The 14,703-nt window shown below is 37.9% G+C and overlaps 1 protein-coding gene and 1 long non-coding RNA gene across 2 annotated transcripts in view; one reads left to right on the top strand and one right to left on the bottom strand.

Annotated features, from left to right (window-relative positions):
* Nucleotides 1–14,692, bottom strand: part of LOC103590656 (myosin-8-like) — a 27,534-nt gene extending 12,842 nt beyond the window's left edge. The window contains 20 exon segments of the mRNA XM_008572948.1: nucleotides 523–778; nucleotides 1,635–1,771; nucleotides 1,868–1,991; nucleotides 2,340–2,457; nucleotides 2,541–2,628; nucleotides 4,389–4,456; nucleotides 4,566–4,875; nucleotides 5,761–5,931; nucleotides 7,069–7,218; nucleotides 7,308–7,426; nucleotides 8,606–8,744; nucleotides 8,896–8,999; nucleotides 9,089–9,187; nucleotides 9,869–9,932; nucleotides 10,063–10,155; nucleotides 10,246–10,354; nucleotides 10,454–10,481; nucleotides 13,390–13,546; nucleotides 13,634–13,777; nucleotides 14,489–14,692. Coding sequence (XP_008571170.1) covers nucleotides 523–778; nucleotides 1,635–1,771; nucleotides 1,868–1,991; nucleotides 2,340–2,457; nucleotides 2,541–2,628; nucleotides 4,389–4,456; nucleotides 4,566–4,875; nucleotides 5,761–5,931; nucleotides 7,069–7,218; nucleotides 7,308–7,426; nucleotides 8,606–8,744; nucleotides 8,896–8,999; nucleotides 9,089–9,187; nucleotides 9,869–9,932; nucleotides 10,063–10,155; nucleotides 10,246–10,354; nucleotides 10,454–10,481; nucleotides 13,390–13,546; nucleotides 13,634–13,777; nucleotides 14,489–14,692 — 2,682 coding nt within the window.
* On the top strand, nucleotides 1,769–7,152 carry LOC103590655. The gene is made up of 3 exons (XR_550490.1): nucleotides 1,769–1,871; nucleotides 2,749–2,814; nucleotides 7,056–7,152. It is a non-coding gene; the product is annotated as an uncharacterized LOC103590655 (long non-coding RNA).
* Nucleotides 14,693–14,703: the final 11 nt, after the last annotated feature.

Here is a 14,703-nt window from a genome sequence, read left to right as displayed (position 1 = left end):
TTTTTTTACCAAAGGAAGAATCAGGGCGGACACATAGCTCTACCTTACATGCAGGTAGTTTAGTTCAAGTAAATGCAAATGCATTTATTGAGTCATGTCTTGGAGTTTGGGGAAAGACGATACACAGAGAAATAAAATTAACTGTCTTCCTTGAATTTAAATAGAATCTCATAGGTGTGCATTTAGAAAATAGAACTATATTTTTAAGGATGGGATTAAGCAGTCAAGGGAAAGGGGTAAAATATATGACTGAGATTTGGGGGACTGACTTCAAACTGCTTCCTTCATGGCTGTTAAATTTTGTGACCTTATTGAATAAAGTCTTCAATCTTCCCTTTTCCATTTGTAACTTGGAAGTAATTGTGCCTTTTATTCCTCATAGAATATTGAATGATAAGTGAAATACTAAAACAAGCAACTTAAGATTTTTTTTTTCAGGAAAAGGCCATTTGTAAATCCAAAGTATATATGCATTCTAGAAAAGCTTCATACCGTGTTACCTTCAGAATACAGAGTACTCACAGATTGAACCTGGAGTTGCAGGTCATTTTTCTCTTTCAAGAGAGTGACCATTTTTTCTTCCAGTTCCTTCCTTTTGGCTTCTGACTTGGCAAGTTCATCTTTGATTTTCTGGAACTCTTCCTTCATGGTGGCCATCTCCTTCTCAGTCTCTGCACTTTTGAGGAGGGGCTTGATCTTGAAGAATAGTTTCATCCAGGGCCAATGCTTGACATTCATGAAGGCGCGGACATTATACTGGATGCAGAAAAGGGCTTCTCTGAAATGACATAAAAATTATCAGTGAAGATCGATCCATTAGAGGCAATGTTATTGTTATTATTATTTATTACATACAACGTCCCTTTTAATGAATGCCCACACATATAAATGATATGTCAAATCCTATATATATTATATGCAGGCTTTACACATGTACACACACGCACACTCATGCTTATGGTCAGTAGCCCTTAGTATAACCACTTTGCTAATGTGAACACTGTTCCTTTGTTCTCAGTCTCTATCAAACTTAGCAAAGAAGCAAGAACACTTATCATGCAGACCTAAATAAGTACAGATGACTAAAATAAATGCAAAATGTATGTGTAAAGAGAGGGATTGCAGTAGTGTAAGGTAGATAAGCTGGGTGAGGGGTTATTACAGGAAGGGGGAATGGAATTTTTGAATTGGCAAATAGATAAATTAGGGTGAGGGGAGAGGGCTTGTGCATACAAGAGAATAGGAGATAAGCAAACCATTTAGCCTAGCTGAACAAGGCTGTGTGGTTGGAAATGATAGATGAGGTGGGGAATAGAGAGTGCCTCGACAGCCAAGCAAAGCAACTTGGATTTGACATGGGATACCATGGGGAGCCACCAACTGAGATACGGTGTGATGAAAATAATGCATACTGCAAACTCTTCCTGCAGCTACACGTGAGGTAGATGAAAAGGGAGAAAGTGGAGGCAGGAGAGAAGTTCTGGAGGGAATCCAAGTGTGAGGGGTGAAGCAAAGGCTGAAGTGTTGTAAGGGTGAATTCTGAACTGGGTGAGAGGCACATATTAGCCACAAAATGGTAGAATTAAGAACGACCTAAGGGACCATATAATACTGATATTCCGTATGGTGGTTACCTCCTTTGTAACATCTTTTGATATTCTACCCTCATTAGGTGTCCCCTACAGACAGCCTGAGTTCTTGTTATAATCTGAGCCAACTTTTCATCTCTCATTTCTTCCAGAAGACCTAGAAGGCCAGCTTTGAAGAAAACCTGGAGAAAGGAAGAGTCACAGATCATCCCCATACTACAGGAGACACAGAAATGGCAGACAGTACTTGGATCAGTGTAAATAAATAACAGCGGTACCTTGGTATGTCCAAATTTATATTGGGTATGATCTATATCAATAGAGGCAAGAAGTTTCTCAGAAGCCTTTTTGCTGTCAATGAATTGTCCCTCTGGAATAGCACTTGCATTTAAAACCTTGTATCTGTTCAGTTAAACAAAGAAAGAATGGTTAGTTAGAAAGGTGAGATCACATATGCAAACCAAATGACACCAAAAAGAAATACCAATAAAAGTTTGAAAGCAAAGTAAATGTTGAAAATCCAACTGTCCTTTAAGGTCAGATATTAAAACAATATGATTTTCTGTTGCATGCCACCTTCCTGTTCTTCTAATCTGTTATTCTGTCCTATTATCATAAGACTATATTATTTCATTCCTTAATTTTTTGATGTATACTAAGCAGAATACATGAAATACAATGAACAGAAGACCACAATGAAGAAGGTAAAATATTCACAGAATTAAGTGAAATACAACAAAGAGGACTGACCTTTGTTTAAAATCCCCATATAAGATTCTGCTTGGGAATCCTTTCCTGCAGATGCGGATGCCTTCTAGCACACCATTACACCTCAGCTGGTGCAGGACAAGTTCATGTTCCATTGCCCCTAAAAATACAGAAGAGTGCTTACTACCAGGCACTGAATTTCCAAACCTATGCCTGTTTGATTATCTCATGCTCTTGTCTTACCAGGAGTTTTGGTTTCATTGGGAATAATACATCGTACGAAGTGAGGATGTGTGGACCTCAGATTGGTCATCAGTTTATTTAAATTTTCCTAGAAAACCGGTTAGAAAGGACTTGATGAGAAAGTTATATTTCAGAAAGCTTTTTTGTAATTATATAGAATCAACCTAGGCATAAGCCTATAAGGCTTTAATTGCTCTGTCTTTTGAAGGTCTCAAGAGTTGTAGCCTGCCAAATAACCAGAAGTCCAAAGTGCTGGGGAGAAATGATCTCTAAGGTATTTATAACACCTAGGATCTGTCTTATAAACAAACTTCAAATTCAGTAGCCTTGATCCACAGGAAGTATTTTCACCCAAGAATCAGAAAGACTAAAGACTATGGCCTCATTCTGTCACTAATGAGCTCTGCCTGACTCTATAAAATCCTTTTTGTCTCTCTGGGCCTCATCTGAAAGTAGTTGAGATTATCTCTAAGGTCTCTTTTGTCTCTCTCAGTGCTAATAATTTTCACAGTAGCTGTTTACAGTGGTAACCTAGGTTAGTAATTTTCCTAACATTTACCATTCCTTCCTTGAATTTATTATTCTCCGGGACCTCTAATCACTTTCTATGTTTTGTTTTTTGAAGAGTCTAAAATTGTGAGACTTGTCTGGGTGGATCTTGGGTACCTGAGAATGTCTACAGTCCGAAGCATATCGAGAGAGTTATTTCAGAGGTAGAGTAATGGATAATGACAGAAGATGATGTTTTCCTCAGCCATAGAAAACTCACATGTAAATATTTCTTAATATTCCTTAGGTATACGCTTTAAGAAGGCAGATTTTTTTTTTATTTTCTCATCTCAGTTAGACGTTAGGAAATAAAGAAAATAAGTAATGTGAATTTCCAATCTTGAAAACATCTACAAGGACAAGTTGATGAAACTTTAAGGGTCTGTCTGGTGAGATAATGCAAATTGGTACTGAGAAAGGAAAAAACAAGAACAGTTTTCCTGTTTAGGTCACAGGTCATAGATCATATCTGCATTTTAATTTTAAAAGGAATGAGACTTAGCCATACAAATTCTGATAAACCAGTCATTAGTCCAGACATTTAGCACACTGCCCTTTGGAAGAGCCAGTTTTTAAGCCATATCAGAAAATCATACTATTTTGAAGTGAAATTATTATTATTGTTCTTTTAATCTCAAGAGATGTTTTTTAGTTTGATCATCCATTTAAATTACTAGGCTTGGGTTTAGATGATTTTAGTCTATCATAAAAAAATTAAATCTACCTCAGAGGACAAAGATGTGTTTTGGTGGAAGGTGTTTTGTTTTGTTTCTAAAGTGTGTATCTCAGGCTCATTCTCAAAGAGGAACTCAGGAACATTCTCAAAGGGCAACATTACTGGAATAAAAATGTGACCCTCCACAGGGACACATTTGAAGTTCAACTACACTTCTTTAAAAATAAGCCTCCTTATATAATAAAAAACATTTTGGCATTCCTGTATACATTAGGTCATCATAATAAGGAATAATGGGTAAAGCATCCATCTTTAAAGGAGCACTATTGCCTCGGCTATACTCTGATGCGAGTGAATGAATATAAACATTTTGGCATTCCTGTATACATTAGGTCATCATAATAAGGAATAATGGGTAAAGCATCGATCTTTACAGGAGCAGTATTGCCTCGGCTATACTCTGACGCAAGTCAATAGTGCCTCGGCTATACTCTGATGCGAGTGAATGAATATTTGGAGTGGTTCCTACTAACGTTGCATTCCCTCCTAATTTATTCTAAATCCTATAATTATGATAATTCATTGAAACTAAATACATTTTTTGAATTAAATTTGTACTTTACCCTGAAAAGGGCTGACACAGTCTGGAAAGAAGAGCCCTTCTTCTTAGCACCTTTCTTTGTGCCACTGTCTGAGGTCAAGAGAAAACACATCAATTAGAGTGAAATCCCAAAGCCTGGAATGTTACATGAACACTCTGTGGGAGAAGATTTAATTTAGATTAAGGGCACAGAAAGTACCTGCTTCAGCGTTAGCATATGTGGAAAAGAGACTGGCCAGAGTCTTCATTGCAGACTTCCGGTACAGCCCAACTACGGTGTCATTCAGAGGGTCCTTATTTTTGTCAAGCCAGCCACTGATGTTGTAGTCCACAGTGCCAGCATAGTGAATCAGGGAGAAGTGGGCTTCGGCCTTGCCTTTGGTAGTCTTGGGCTTCTGGAAGTTGGCAGACTTGCCCAGGTGCTGGTCATACATCTTGTTCTTGAAGGTGGTATCTGTTGCCTTGGGGAACATGCACTCTTCTTCCAGGATGGAGAAGATGCCCAGTGGCTGAATTCAGAAAAGTAGACGTTGGTGTCAACCTAATTTCTCTCAAAAAATGTAGACACCTATATCTATATATAGGTGCTGAATTATGAGCACCCCTGATTAAATATATATATAAAGTAAACCAGGGTCATAGCCCAAAGAAGTCCCTTTGTTATCACTAGAATGACTTTTTCATCATTTATTCTCCCGTTCAATCTGTAGTATTATTTTCACTTAAAAGAATAGCTGGATACAAATTCCATATGTCAGCACAGCATGAGGAGGTGATTTGTTAAAATGTTTTGTATTTATCACATTTTTTTTGTATTAAATGAATAAATCTATTGCCAAATTTTATTTCACTACTAAAGGTACTTACTGACTTAGAATGATTTTGACTCTGTGCAATTATTAAACAATGTAAGTAATCTAAACCTTAATATATTTTGTGTACTTTACCTCCTTAAAGATAGATCATGAAGTTGCATGAACAATTTGACTTCTTGACTTTGAACAGATTAGTTTTTAAACAAGCACTAGCTGTATTATTTATGCATTCATTTTTATTTAGTAAGAATATTTATTTCTGTTGCTGACACCTTGAATCATAAGGAAGACAGATTAAGAACTAATGATGGTAGTTCTTCTAGTGAAGCAGTCCATCTCAGATAGAGTTTTCAGTGCTACTTTAAAATTGGATTTGAGTCATTGTTAGAATAAAACTGGTTAGAACAAAAGGAAACTAAACATTCTGAGATCTTTTTTATATAAAAGTTGAAAATAGTAATTTTCCAATTTGTTCAGATTTCAAAATATTTGAGATTACAGTAATACTTTCCAGACTTGTTTAAGATATCTGGGAAAGTTATCTTGACAGTCTAACCTTTCTTTAGAAGTCAAACAGACCTTTTCAATGAGCTCAATGCAGGCAGCCAGGTCCATCCCAAAGTCGATGAAAGTCCACTCGATGCCTTCCTTCTTGTACTCCTCCTGCTCCAGCACGAACATGTGGTGGTTGAAAAACTGTTGCAGTTTCTCATTGGTGAAGTTGATGCACAGCTGCTCCAGGCTGTTGAGCTGAACAAAACAGTAGAAATTTCCAACATTAAATGGATTTTTATAGTAGTAAAATTCATTACTAAAAAAATTCTTTTATTGAAGTAATATGGATTATAGTAATGAGATACAATTTAAACTAATTGTTGTTCCTTCAGAATTCCTAGGGGGAGAAAAAAGGATTATTATTGACATCAGCCTTTCTCTTGAATTCTGGGCATTATTTAGGGACTCAGATATTAATTACACAATGAGAGTTCTGGTAGAGTCCACCTCGTTTCACCTCTAAGATTGCATGGCTAATAATAAATATTAAAAGTGCCATCATAGTCCTGTTTGTTATGGCTCAGATTTAAGGGTAAAGGGGAAAGTAATTTATTGGAAATCCAAATATCTTTTACCTCCCCACTCTCCAATTTGAGATAAACTTCACATTTTCGTCTTTGGCTGTCTCGTTGTAAGCAAAGCTTATCTTAAGACCTTCAGCTGATATATAAAGTGAAATGAATGGGCTAATTTCTCTTCTATTCATATCAAACATTTGGCAAACCCCTTTTGTCAAGTCTGTGAAAGTAGGGACCCGATGTAGTGCAGCAGATGAGGATCTAAAAGAGTCTTTGCAATAATTTTTTTTTCTCATTTTATAGATGATGAAGTCTATGCCTTGGAGGTGAAATAGTTTGTGTAAGATAAGCCTGGAAGAGGAGAGACTATCATCTGTCTCTAAGGCTCTACCTTTGGGCCCTTTCTCCTCTATGGAAGATGCCTTGTTTATGGAACAAATGCTACAGATCTGGGTTCCTGTCCTGGCTTTTATCTTATACTCCTGTGGGATCTTTAGCTAGTGTTTTGACTTTCCTGTGTCTCAGTTTCCACATATGTAATTAGGGGAAATATTAGTTACTCTTTCTTGCGTTGTTTAGAAGATGAAATGAGAAAACATCCTAAAATCCCTAGTATAGTGCCAGAAATACATATGTTCAATAAATTATCATTACATTTTATTACCTCCTCAATATTTTGGAGATTGCTTTTATTCTAGGTGCAGTGTTGGAGCAAACAATGTGGACATTGTAAATGTAAATGAATAATAATACCAAGTCTATCAAAGCCCACAATGCCTCCTTCTTACTTTTTGTTAATAGGAGTATAACTCACATCAAAGATCTCAAATCCAGCAATGTCCAAGACCCCGATGAAGTACTGCCTGGACTGCTTGGTGTCCAGCTGCTGGTTGATGCGGGTGACCATCCACAGGAACATCTTCTCGTAGATGGCTTTGGCCAGAGCACCCACCGAATTGTACACCTTCACAGATAAAGTCATGTTTGTTGGTGTTACTAAATACATGTTGTGAAAGCCTGGGATGTGTGTGATCATTGGGGTTGTGCACTTACCTGCTGCACAGTTTGGCCTTTAGTGACATATTCATTGCCGACCTTGACCCTGGGGAAGCAGAGGGCTTTGAGCAGGTCAGCAGAGTTCAGACTCTGTAGATAGGCTGCCTTGTCAGCAACTGCAGAGACACAATTCAGGAAATGCTGTTTAATGATGAATAGCCTCTTTAACTTAATCTTTCCATTTTCCTCCAACCCAATTTTTTAATTATTTAATTAGAAAGCTCTAAGTAATTCTATGGAAGGTAAAAGGAAGATCTCTGTACATTAGAACATGTACTTGCCACTAGATTGTCAGTTACACTGCCCTTTAGTGATTTATTGCAAGTAGATTTTGAGAAATTTTTCATCAACCATAAACATATGTCGAGTGTTTATTATAATATTTTAGGCAAGGTAAAAACCATAGTCCTTGCTTTTAGGACACATTAGGTGTAGTTGGAAGGATAAGATAAGTACAGTTTAATAGTCACTGTTAGGGAGAGGTAACAGTTAGAATATTTGGATTCTTATCTTAGTTTTAGCTTCCCAATTTAACCTTACTGAATTGGTTACTTTATCTGAAAATGTGGGGAATAAATTCCACTGGGTGATTCTCTACAGAGTCCCTTTCTAAAATTCTGTCGGTGACTGTAATGTGAATGCCACATGTCAGGTACAAAACTAACTGCTGAAAAGCTTAGAGGAGGCAGAGAGAACGTCAAGCTGGAGTGGTCAGGAAAGGCTTTAAGGAGCAGAGGACTAGCTTTCCGTGGTAGGTCCTCTACATTGCTAGCTTTCCGTGGTAGGTCCTTTCCATAGGTAGAGTGTATGAGTTTTCTTTCTCAATTCCTTTTGTGTCTTGTTTGCTACCTATGTTGTCTACAGGTATATATGTAGATCACACACACGCATATAAATATCTTTAGGGGCATCCTTCACCCCTGGCCCTGTGTTTGGGCAGATCATCTATTGCCAGCTACTAGGTTTTCCTAGCTAGTGCTAAAGTAGACCAATATGCAAAGTTATCTTACATACATTCCCAGCATTGCCAAGGCAAAGCAGGAGCACTATTCCATCCCATTCTTTCATGTGGCCCTAGGTTGTGCTTATAAGTGGCTGTTGATGTTCACTGTAAATTGTTTGGGGTGGATAGAAAAGATGGAGATACGGAGATGTGAAGAAGGGAGAGGGAGAGAAAAGCAAGCAGTGGTGCCCTTCAGAAGTCCAGCCACAAAGGAGATGTGAGTGTAGAATAGGATTTTTTTTTTTCTTTCTGTATTCTCTGTTTCAAACCCAGATGGAGGTTCAATTGGTACCTTCAGTGCCATCTGGCTCCGCTTGCTCCTCACGCTGCTTTTGCTTGAATTTCATGTTCCCGTAATGCATCACAGCCCCCGTGAGTTTATAGATGGATATTTTCTCTTCAGGAGTGAAGCCCAGGATGTCAATGGCACTCTGCCAGGAGAAACGATAGGACGAAGGTTAGGGAAGAAAAGACTAACTTATTTAGGAGAATTTACATTATATCCTTAACCACACCTACAGTGGATTGCCATTATCACTCCCATACATAATGGATTTTTTAAAAAGTGTATGTGTGACTTACATCAGTGGCCATCAACTCTTCTTGGTCATCAATACTGGGGACTGTGATCTCACCCTGACTGACGAAGGCATAGTCGTATGGGTTGGTGGTGATCAGGAGCATTTCTAGATACATAGAATTCAGGTGTTTGTTTTACATTAGAAATTGTTAATGAAACTATAACTTCCATCTATGAATTTAAGTTCTTTCTTACCAATTAAATCTGGCTTCTTATTGGAAGTGATCTGATAAAAAATATGATAGCTTCTTTCTGCCTTTAGCTGGAAAGTAACTCTAGACTTTTCTAGAAGATCTGGAAAGAGAGGGAGATAGATATTGAATTAGAAAAGAGAATCAATGCTTCTGAAATATTAAATGAACCTCAGTGTCTTTAGCCAAAATTGGGGTCATTACATTTGGCTCCATTGAGATTTCAACTTGATAGTCAATTCTGTGGTTGTCCATATTAGAATTGCATATGGCAGTTGCTCATGGTTCTCACCATCTAAGAGCAGAAGCTGAGGCACCTACTCCAGGACAAATATATTTTTCAAATGGAGGATCTGCAACCTCTGTATTTTAGTTGATCCTAACTATCCCCTCCTTTCTTGGATCACCTCAGATTTACTCAGTGGTGAGAGGCTACCTTGGAAACATCTACCAAAGTTCGGATCAAGAGCAAATCAGAGAGATCTATTGTGAACCCATAGAAAACTCATAGGAACCAATAGACAGCCCTAGTATTTGTCCTGGGAAAAAAATTGTAGTTGCTTCTGAGGCGGAAATTCATTTAGGATGTGCTATAGAGCCATCAGTCTGCGACTGAGATAAACAGAGCACATAGCGGATTATGGATAAATGGCATTAGCTCACAGGCATCACTGGCAGCAGACCGCTGTTCTACAGGCTTTATGCACAGCAAGTGTTGAAAAATATCCCTGCAAAGGAAATCACTTGTCTCTCTGTTCTGATTTTCAGTGGTCCTCTTACTCACATGTTTCGATATCAGCAGATGCCAGCTTTCCTGTAGTACCGAAGTGGATTCTAATGAATTTACCCTTGAAAAGATAAAGATTATTTAGTATTAAAAAACTGAAGCACACAGAGAGAGGCAACTGAAATAATAACAGACATAGCTACTCTGACGTTTAATGGCTGAGAAGACCCCACGGAGACCAAGAGACTTACAAAGCGAGAGGAGTTGTCATTCCTCACAGTCTTGGCATTGCCAAAGGCCTCCAGTAGGGGGTTGGCGCTGATGATTTGATCTTCCAGAGTCCCCTGCAAAGGAAAGAGCAGCTCTCACACCCAGGGCCTCAGACTTCTGAGCCCTGACAGAGTCTTGATTCTGACTCTGGCCACCAGACCTACCTGCATTTTGCCAGGTTCTTCCTTCTTCTTCTCCCCAGTAACTGCAATTGTTGCAAAGTACTGGATGACACGCTTGGTGTTCACAGTCTTCCCTGCTCCGGATTCTCCGCTGTCAAACAGAAATCAGAGAAGAGATCAGAGCGGTGGCCCACATTGTCAGCATCTAAGACCATCACCACAAACCAGAGAAGAAAAAAAATTTGCATACGTGATCAGGATGGACTGGTTCTCACGATCTGTGAAAGAAATCAAGATCATCATTAAAAAACTCCACATTTAATATGAAGATTATTAAATTAAATTAGTTGAGATCAAACACAGCTTGTTCTTTTTGACTTTTTGAAGATGTTGCTTATGATTTTGGTTTTGAGTTTAGTCTCCAAAATAGCCAGTTGCCTCCAAATTTCCTCTTGGAGTATAATTTTTGAAAATGAATGGCAAAGAATCATCTATTTCTTTCTGTATTTTGTTAATTTTTTATACTGGTAAAGTACACATAACATAAAATTTACCATCCTGATCATTTTCAAGTGTATTAAGTACATTTATAATGTTGTGCAACCATCATTACCCTCAATCTCCCTGACTCCTTTCATCTTGTAAAACTGAAACTCTGTTTGCATTAAGCACTAACTGCTCAGTCCCCTGGCCCCCAACCCTTGGCCACCACTGTTCTACTTTCTGTCTCTATGAATCTGGCTACTCTAAATACCTCATATAAGTACAACCATACAGTATTTGTCTTTTTTGTTACTGGCTTACTTCAGTCAGCATAATGTTCTCAAAGTTCATCCGTGTTATAGCATATGTCAGAATTTCCTTCCTTTTAAATGCAGGATGATATCCCATTGTATGTATAGATCACATTTTGCTTATCCATTCATCCACTCATCAAATGTCCAAATGTTCAGACAGACATTTGGATTTTTGGGTTGCTTCCACATTTTAGCTATTGTGAATAATGCTGCCATGAATATGGATGTACAGATATCTCTTCAAGACCCTGCTTTCAGTTCTTTTGAGTGGAATTCCAGAAGTGGAATTGCTGGATCATACTGTAATTCTGGTTTTAATTTGTTGAGAAACTGCCATGTTTTCCACAGAGGCTGCACCATTTTACATTCCCACCAACAGTGAACAAGGGTTTCAGCTTCTTCACATCCTTGCCAACATTTGTTATTTTCTATTTTTTTGACATCTTCACAAGTGTGAGATGCATATTTTATTAATGTTTAAAACTTTCACTATGAAAAATTTGAAACATATACAAAAGTAGATTCAGTAATAAAATGAGCCCCTGTGTGCCCATCATGCAACTACAACAGTTATTAACATTTGGCCAATTTTATATCATCTGAACCCCATCCCAATCTCACCAGATTATTTAAGAACCCCCAGGCATTATATAATTTTATTTGTAAACACTTCAGTAAGAATCTTAGAATTTTGAAAACATAAGAATCTTAGAAATTTCTTAGGCCATTTCTTTCATTGAACAGATAAAGAAGCTGAGACCCAGAGAGGAATAAGTGACCTTTCTAATATTAATTACATAGCTAGTTAAGGTCAAAGATATTCAGGTCTTTTGACTTTCAGTTTATATATCTTTCTGCTGCCTGCTCTCCTCCCAGCTCTTGATGTCACTAGTTTGACTGCTGGTAATCCTAAATAAGTAAGGGGTCTGGAATCGTAAGTATTTGTGTTTATTTTTATTTTCCTTTTAGCCTTAATATACATTTATAAATAATAAAAACAAACATTGTTACTAGTTAAGTGACTGATACGTTATGTTTATATCAATTTTCTGACTGGTTAAATCTCTAATTCTATACTGATTATGGATGTTAGAGAATTCTAAAATCTAAAATTTATTCAGAGAAAATAAATATACATCTGGATGTTATTTAAATGTAGATATAGACATAGACTTTAGAGAACTTTAAAATTCTATTCAAGAAAGTAGATATAGTGTTTGGATCATATTCAGATTAATTTTTTTCTAGTTATAAGCAAGATCATGGAAAATCGTATTGCATCTAGTGGGGGCATAGATAAGAAAACAATATTGTGATTGCTTTTGGCAATGCTAAAATAACATTAACCAGGTCAAATGCCACAGTTCTGCATGATTTTATACAAAAATCATGTTTAGGAGCTGTAAGTAAACTGGAATTGGTAGCAGCCCCAAAGCCTGAGAAGTGAGGACCTTGGTGGCCGTGGTGGTGTATAGCTGTATAAATGCAGCTGCGGAGTACTAAAACCTTTCAAATGAGCCAGTGTTTGGACATTTCTGGGAGGTAGCTAACTTCTGTTGTCAACCTAAGAACGGATTTATTGGCCTAGAATTCTTGTAAAACTCCTGGCCAATTTGTAATGGGAGATTCCTATTTTAACCCTTTCTCTTCTCTCTCCCCTTTTTAAAAGACAATTTAAAAATAACTGCAGCAAAACAAAACAGAAACAAAAACAAAACCCTCAGTTTCAGAAATTCTGTGGAACAACAGGAAACTCAGGAATTTAGAATATTTCCAAAGGCATTATATTTGGTGTGTGAAGATAAAAGAATTTAATGCTGTTTTGGGGCCTATAACGTGTATCAGATATGGTTGTTTATAAAGAAGGTATGGTTGTTTGATAAAGAAGGAGTATCAGACTTTGATACAATTTTTAAAAATTTTTCAAAGTAAAGTTTTTTTTCCTCCGTTTTAATAGGAAAATGCTTCGTATGTGGGATCCGAACCCTCGGGCGGGAGCGCCGCCGCGCTTCCCAAGCGGCGCACTATCCAGTGCGCCACCGGGCCGGCCCCAAACAAACAAATTTGAACTTGTTTCCATCCAAATCAAGAAGTGAAAAAATACGGAAAACAGTACATATGTTTACAGAGGTCTCCTAATTGTTTCAATTTGGCTTCCACTCTAACACTAGTGGTGTTAGCTTGGGCAGGATGGTGATGCAGTGAGCTTCACTTTACTGATGTGTCAATGTAGATGGCTGCTGGAAAGAATAAAGGACACCATGACTGTGAAAGTTCTTTGAAAACACTGACGCCCCGTGTGGCTGGAATGTATTACAATTAGGCTCCAACCAGGTCTGTTTGTCAGTCTGTTTACACATTTCTCTAAATAGATGCATCACTCACTCACCAGTCAGCATGAACTGATAGGCGTTGTCAGAGATGGAGAAGATATGGGGCGGGGCCTCCTGGCGCTTTTTGCCTCGGTAGGCTGCCACGACCTCGGGCTTGTACACTGGCAGCCACTTATAGGGGTTGACAGTGACACAGAAGAGGCCTGAGTAGGTCTGGGAAAATCAGAACATTCAGCATGTGGATCTTGCTTTTATTCAGAAAAGTAAATGGAATAAAAAGAGTGATTGAAGGGCACTCACGTAGATCATCCAGGCTGCATAGCGCTCTTTGAGGTTATACAGTACTCCAGGCTCGTGCAGATGAGTCATCATAGCCATGTCCTCAATTTTGTCAAATTTGGGAGGGTTCATAGGGAAGACTTGGTCTTCCCTGACAGTGAGAGTCTGATAAGTAATCAAGAAACCAGTTTCAATTGGTGGTTGGAGGTAGGGTTTATGTTTGCTTGTTCATTTTGGTTATAAAGCTGTAATTGCACATACTTTTCATTATATTATTCAATGGCCTTTAAATAAAGGCATGAAAATATATTTACCTAATAGTTTGATGCTAAAAAAATATGTTTCTTATGATGGCCTAGGATACTATCATCTTTTTAAGATTACTTTTTTCCTCCCACATTCCTCGGCTCATCCCAGATTTATTTATCAGTTTATATCCTTTTATTTTTATTTTAATACTTTTAATTTATTTTAATTTTTAAATTTTTTCCTGCCATTTGTTGCAAGAAACTTCATTTTTTGAGAAGTCATAGGATATAAACACATGATTTAACCAAGTATGTAAGTCAAGAATTCTGATTGGAGGAGCTAGTTTTTATTTTTGACAGGTTTAGAGATTTATGCCGGGAAGTGGGGAATTGAAGGGAAATGGTGAAGGCCCACACTAGTGGCGTAAAGTCCTCTGGGAAGTTGGAGAGACATGAGGTTACTGCTGCAATTTCCTTTTGCCTTCCAAATCTGATGTCTCCGCACTGACTAAAAGGGTGTTTGTATTGGCAATAGGCTTGGAGATTTGAAGTAAGTAAGGCTGATTCAATGCCTGAATTGAGGGATAGAGAAATAAAATGGGGACTGTCCTCTCATGTTTTTACTTACTGCGCCACCTTCAGTCTTCACAGTTACTTTCCCTCCTTCCTTGCTTTGTATGGTGCTCTTCACATAGGATTGCTTGGGCTCCTCAACGAAGACACATGTTTTAGCATCGAAAGGCTTGTTTTGGGCCTCAATCCGCTCCTTTTCCGATTTTCGAAGGTAGGGAGCGGCTTCGCCATAAACAGCCATCTCGGCATCTGAACTCATGGCTGTGATTT

Source organism: Galeopterus variegatus, unplaced genomic scaffold (assembly GCF_000696425.1).
Source record: "Galeopterus variegatus unplaced genomic scaffold, G_variegatus-3.0.2 Scaffold852, whole genome shotgun sequence".
Classification (NCBI taxonomy): domain Eukaryota; kingdom Metazoa; phylum Chordata; class Mammalia; order Dermoptera; family Cynocephalidae; genus Galeopterus; species Galeopterus variegatus.
The sequence above is the reverse complement of the archived record's forward strand: the minus strand, read 5'-3'. Positions and strand labels throughout refer to the sequence as shown.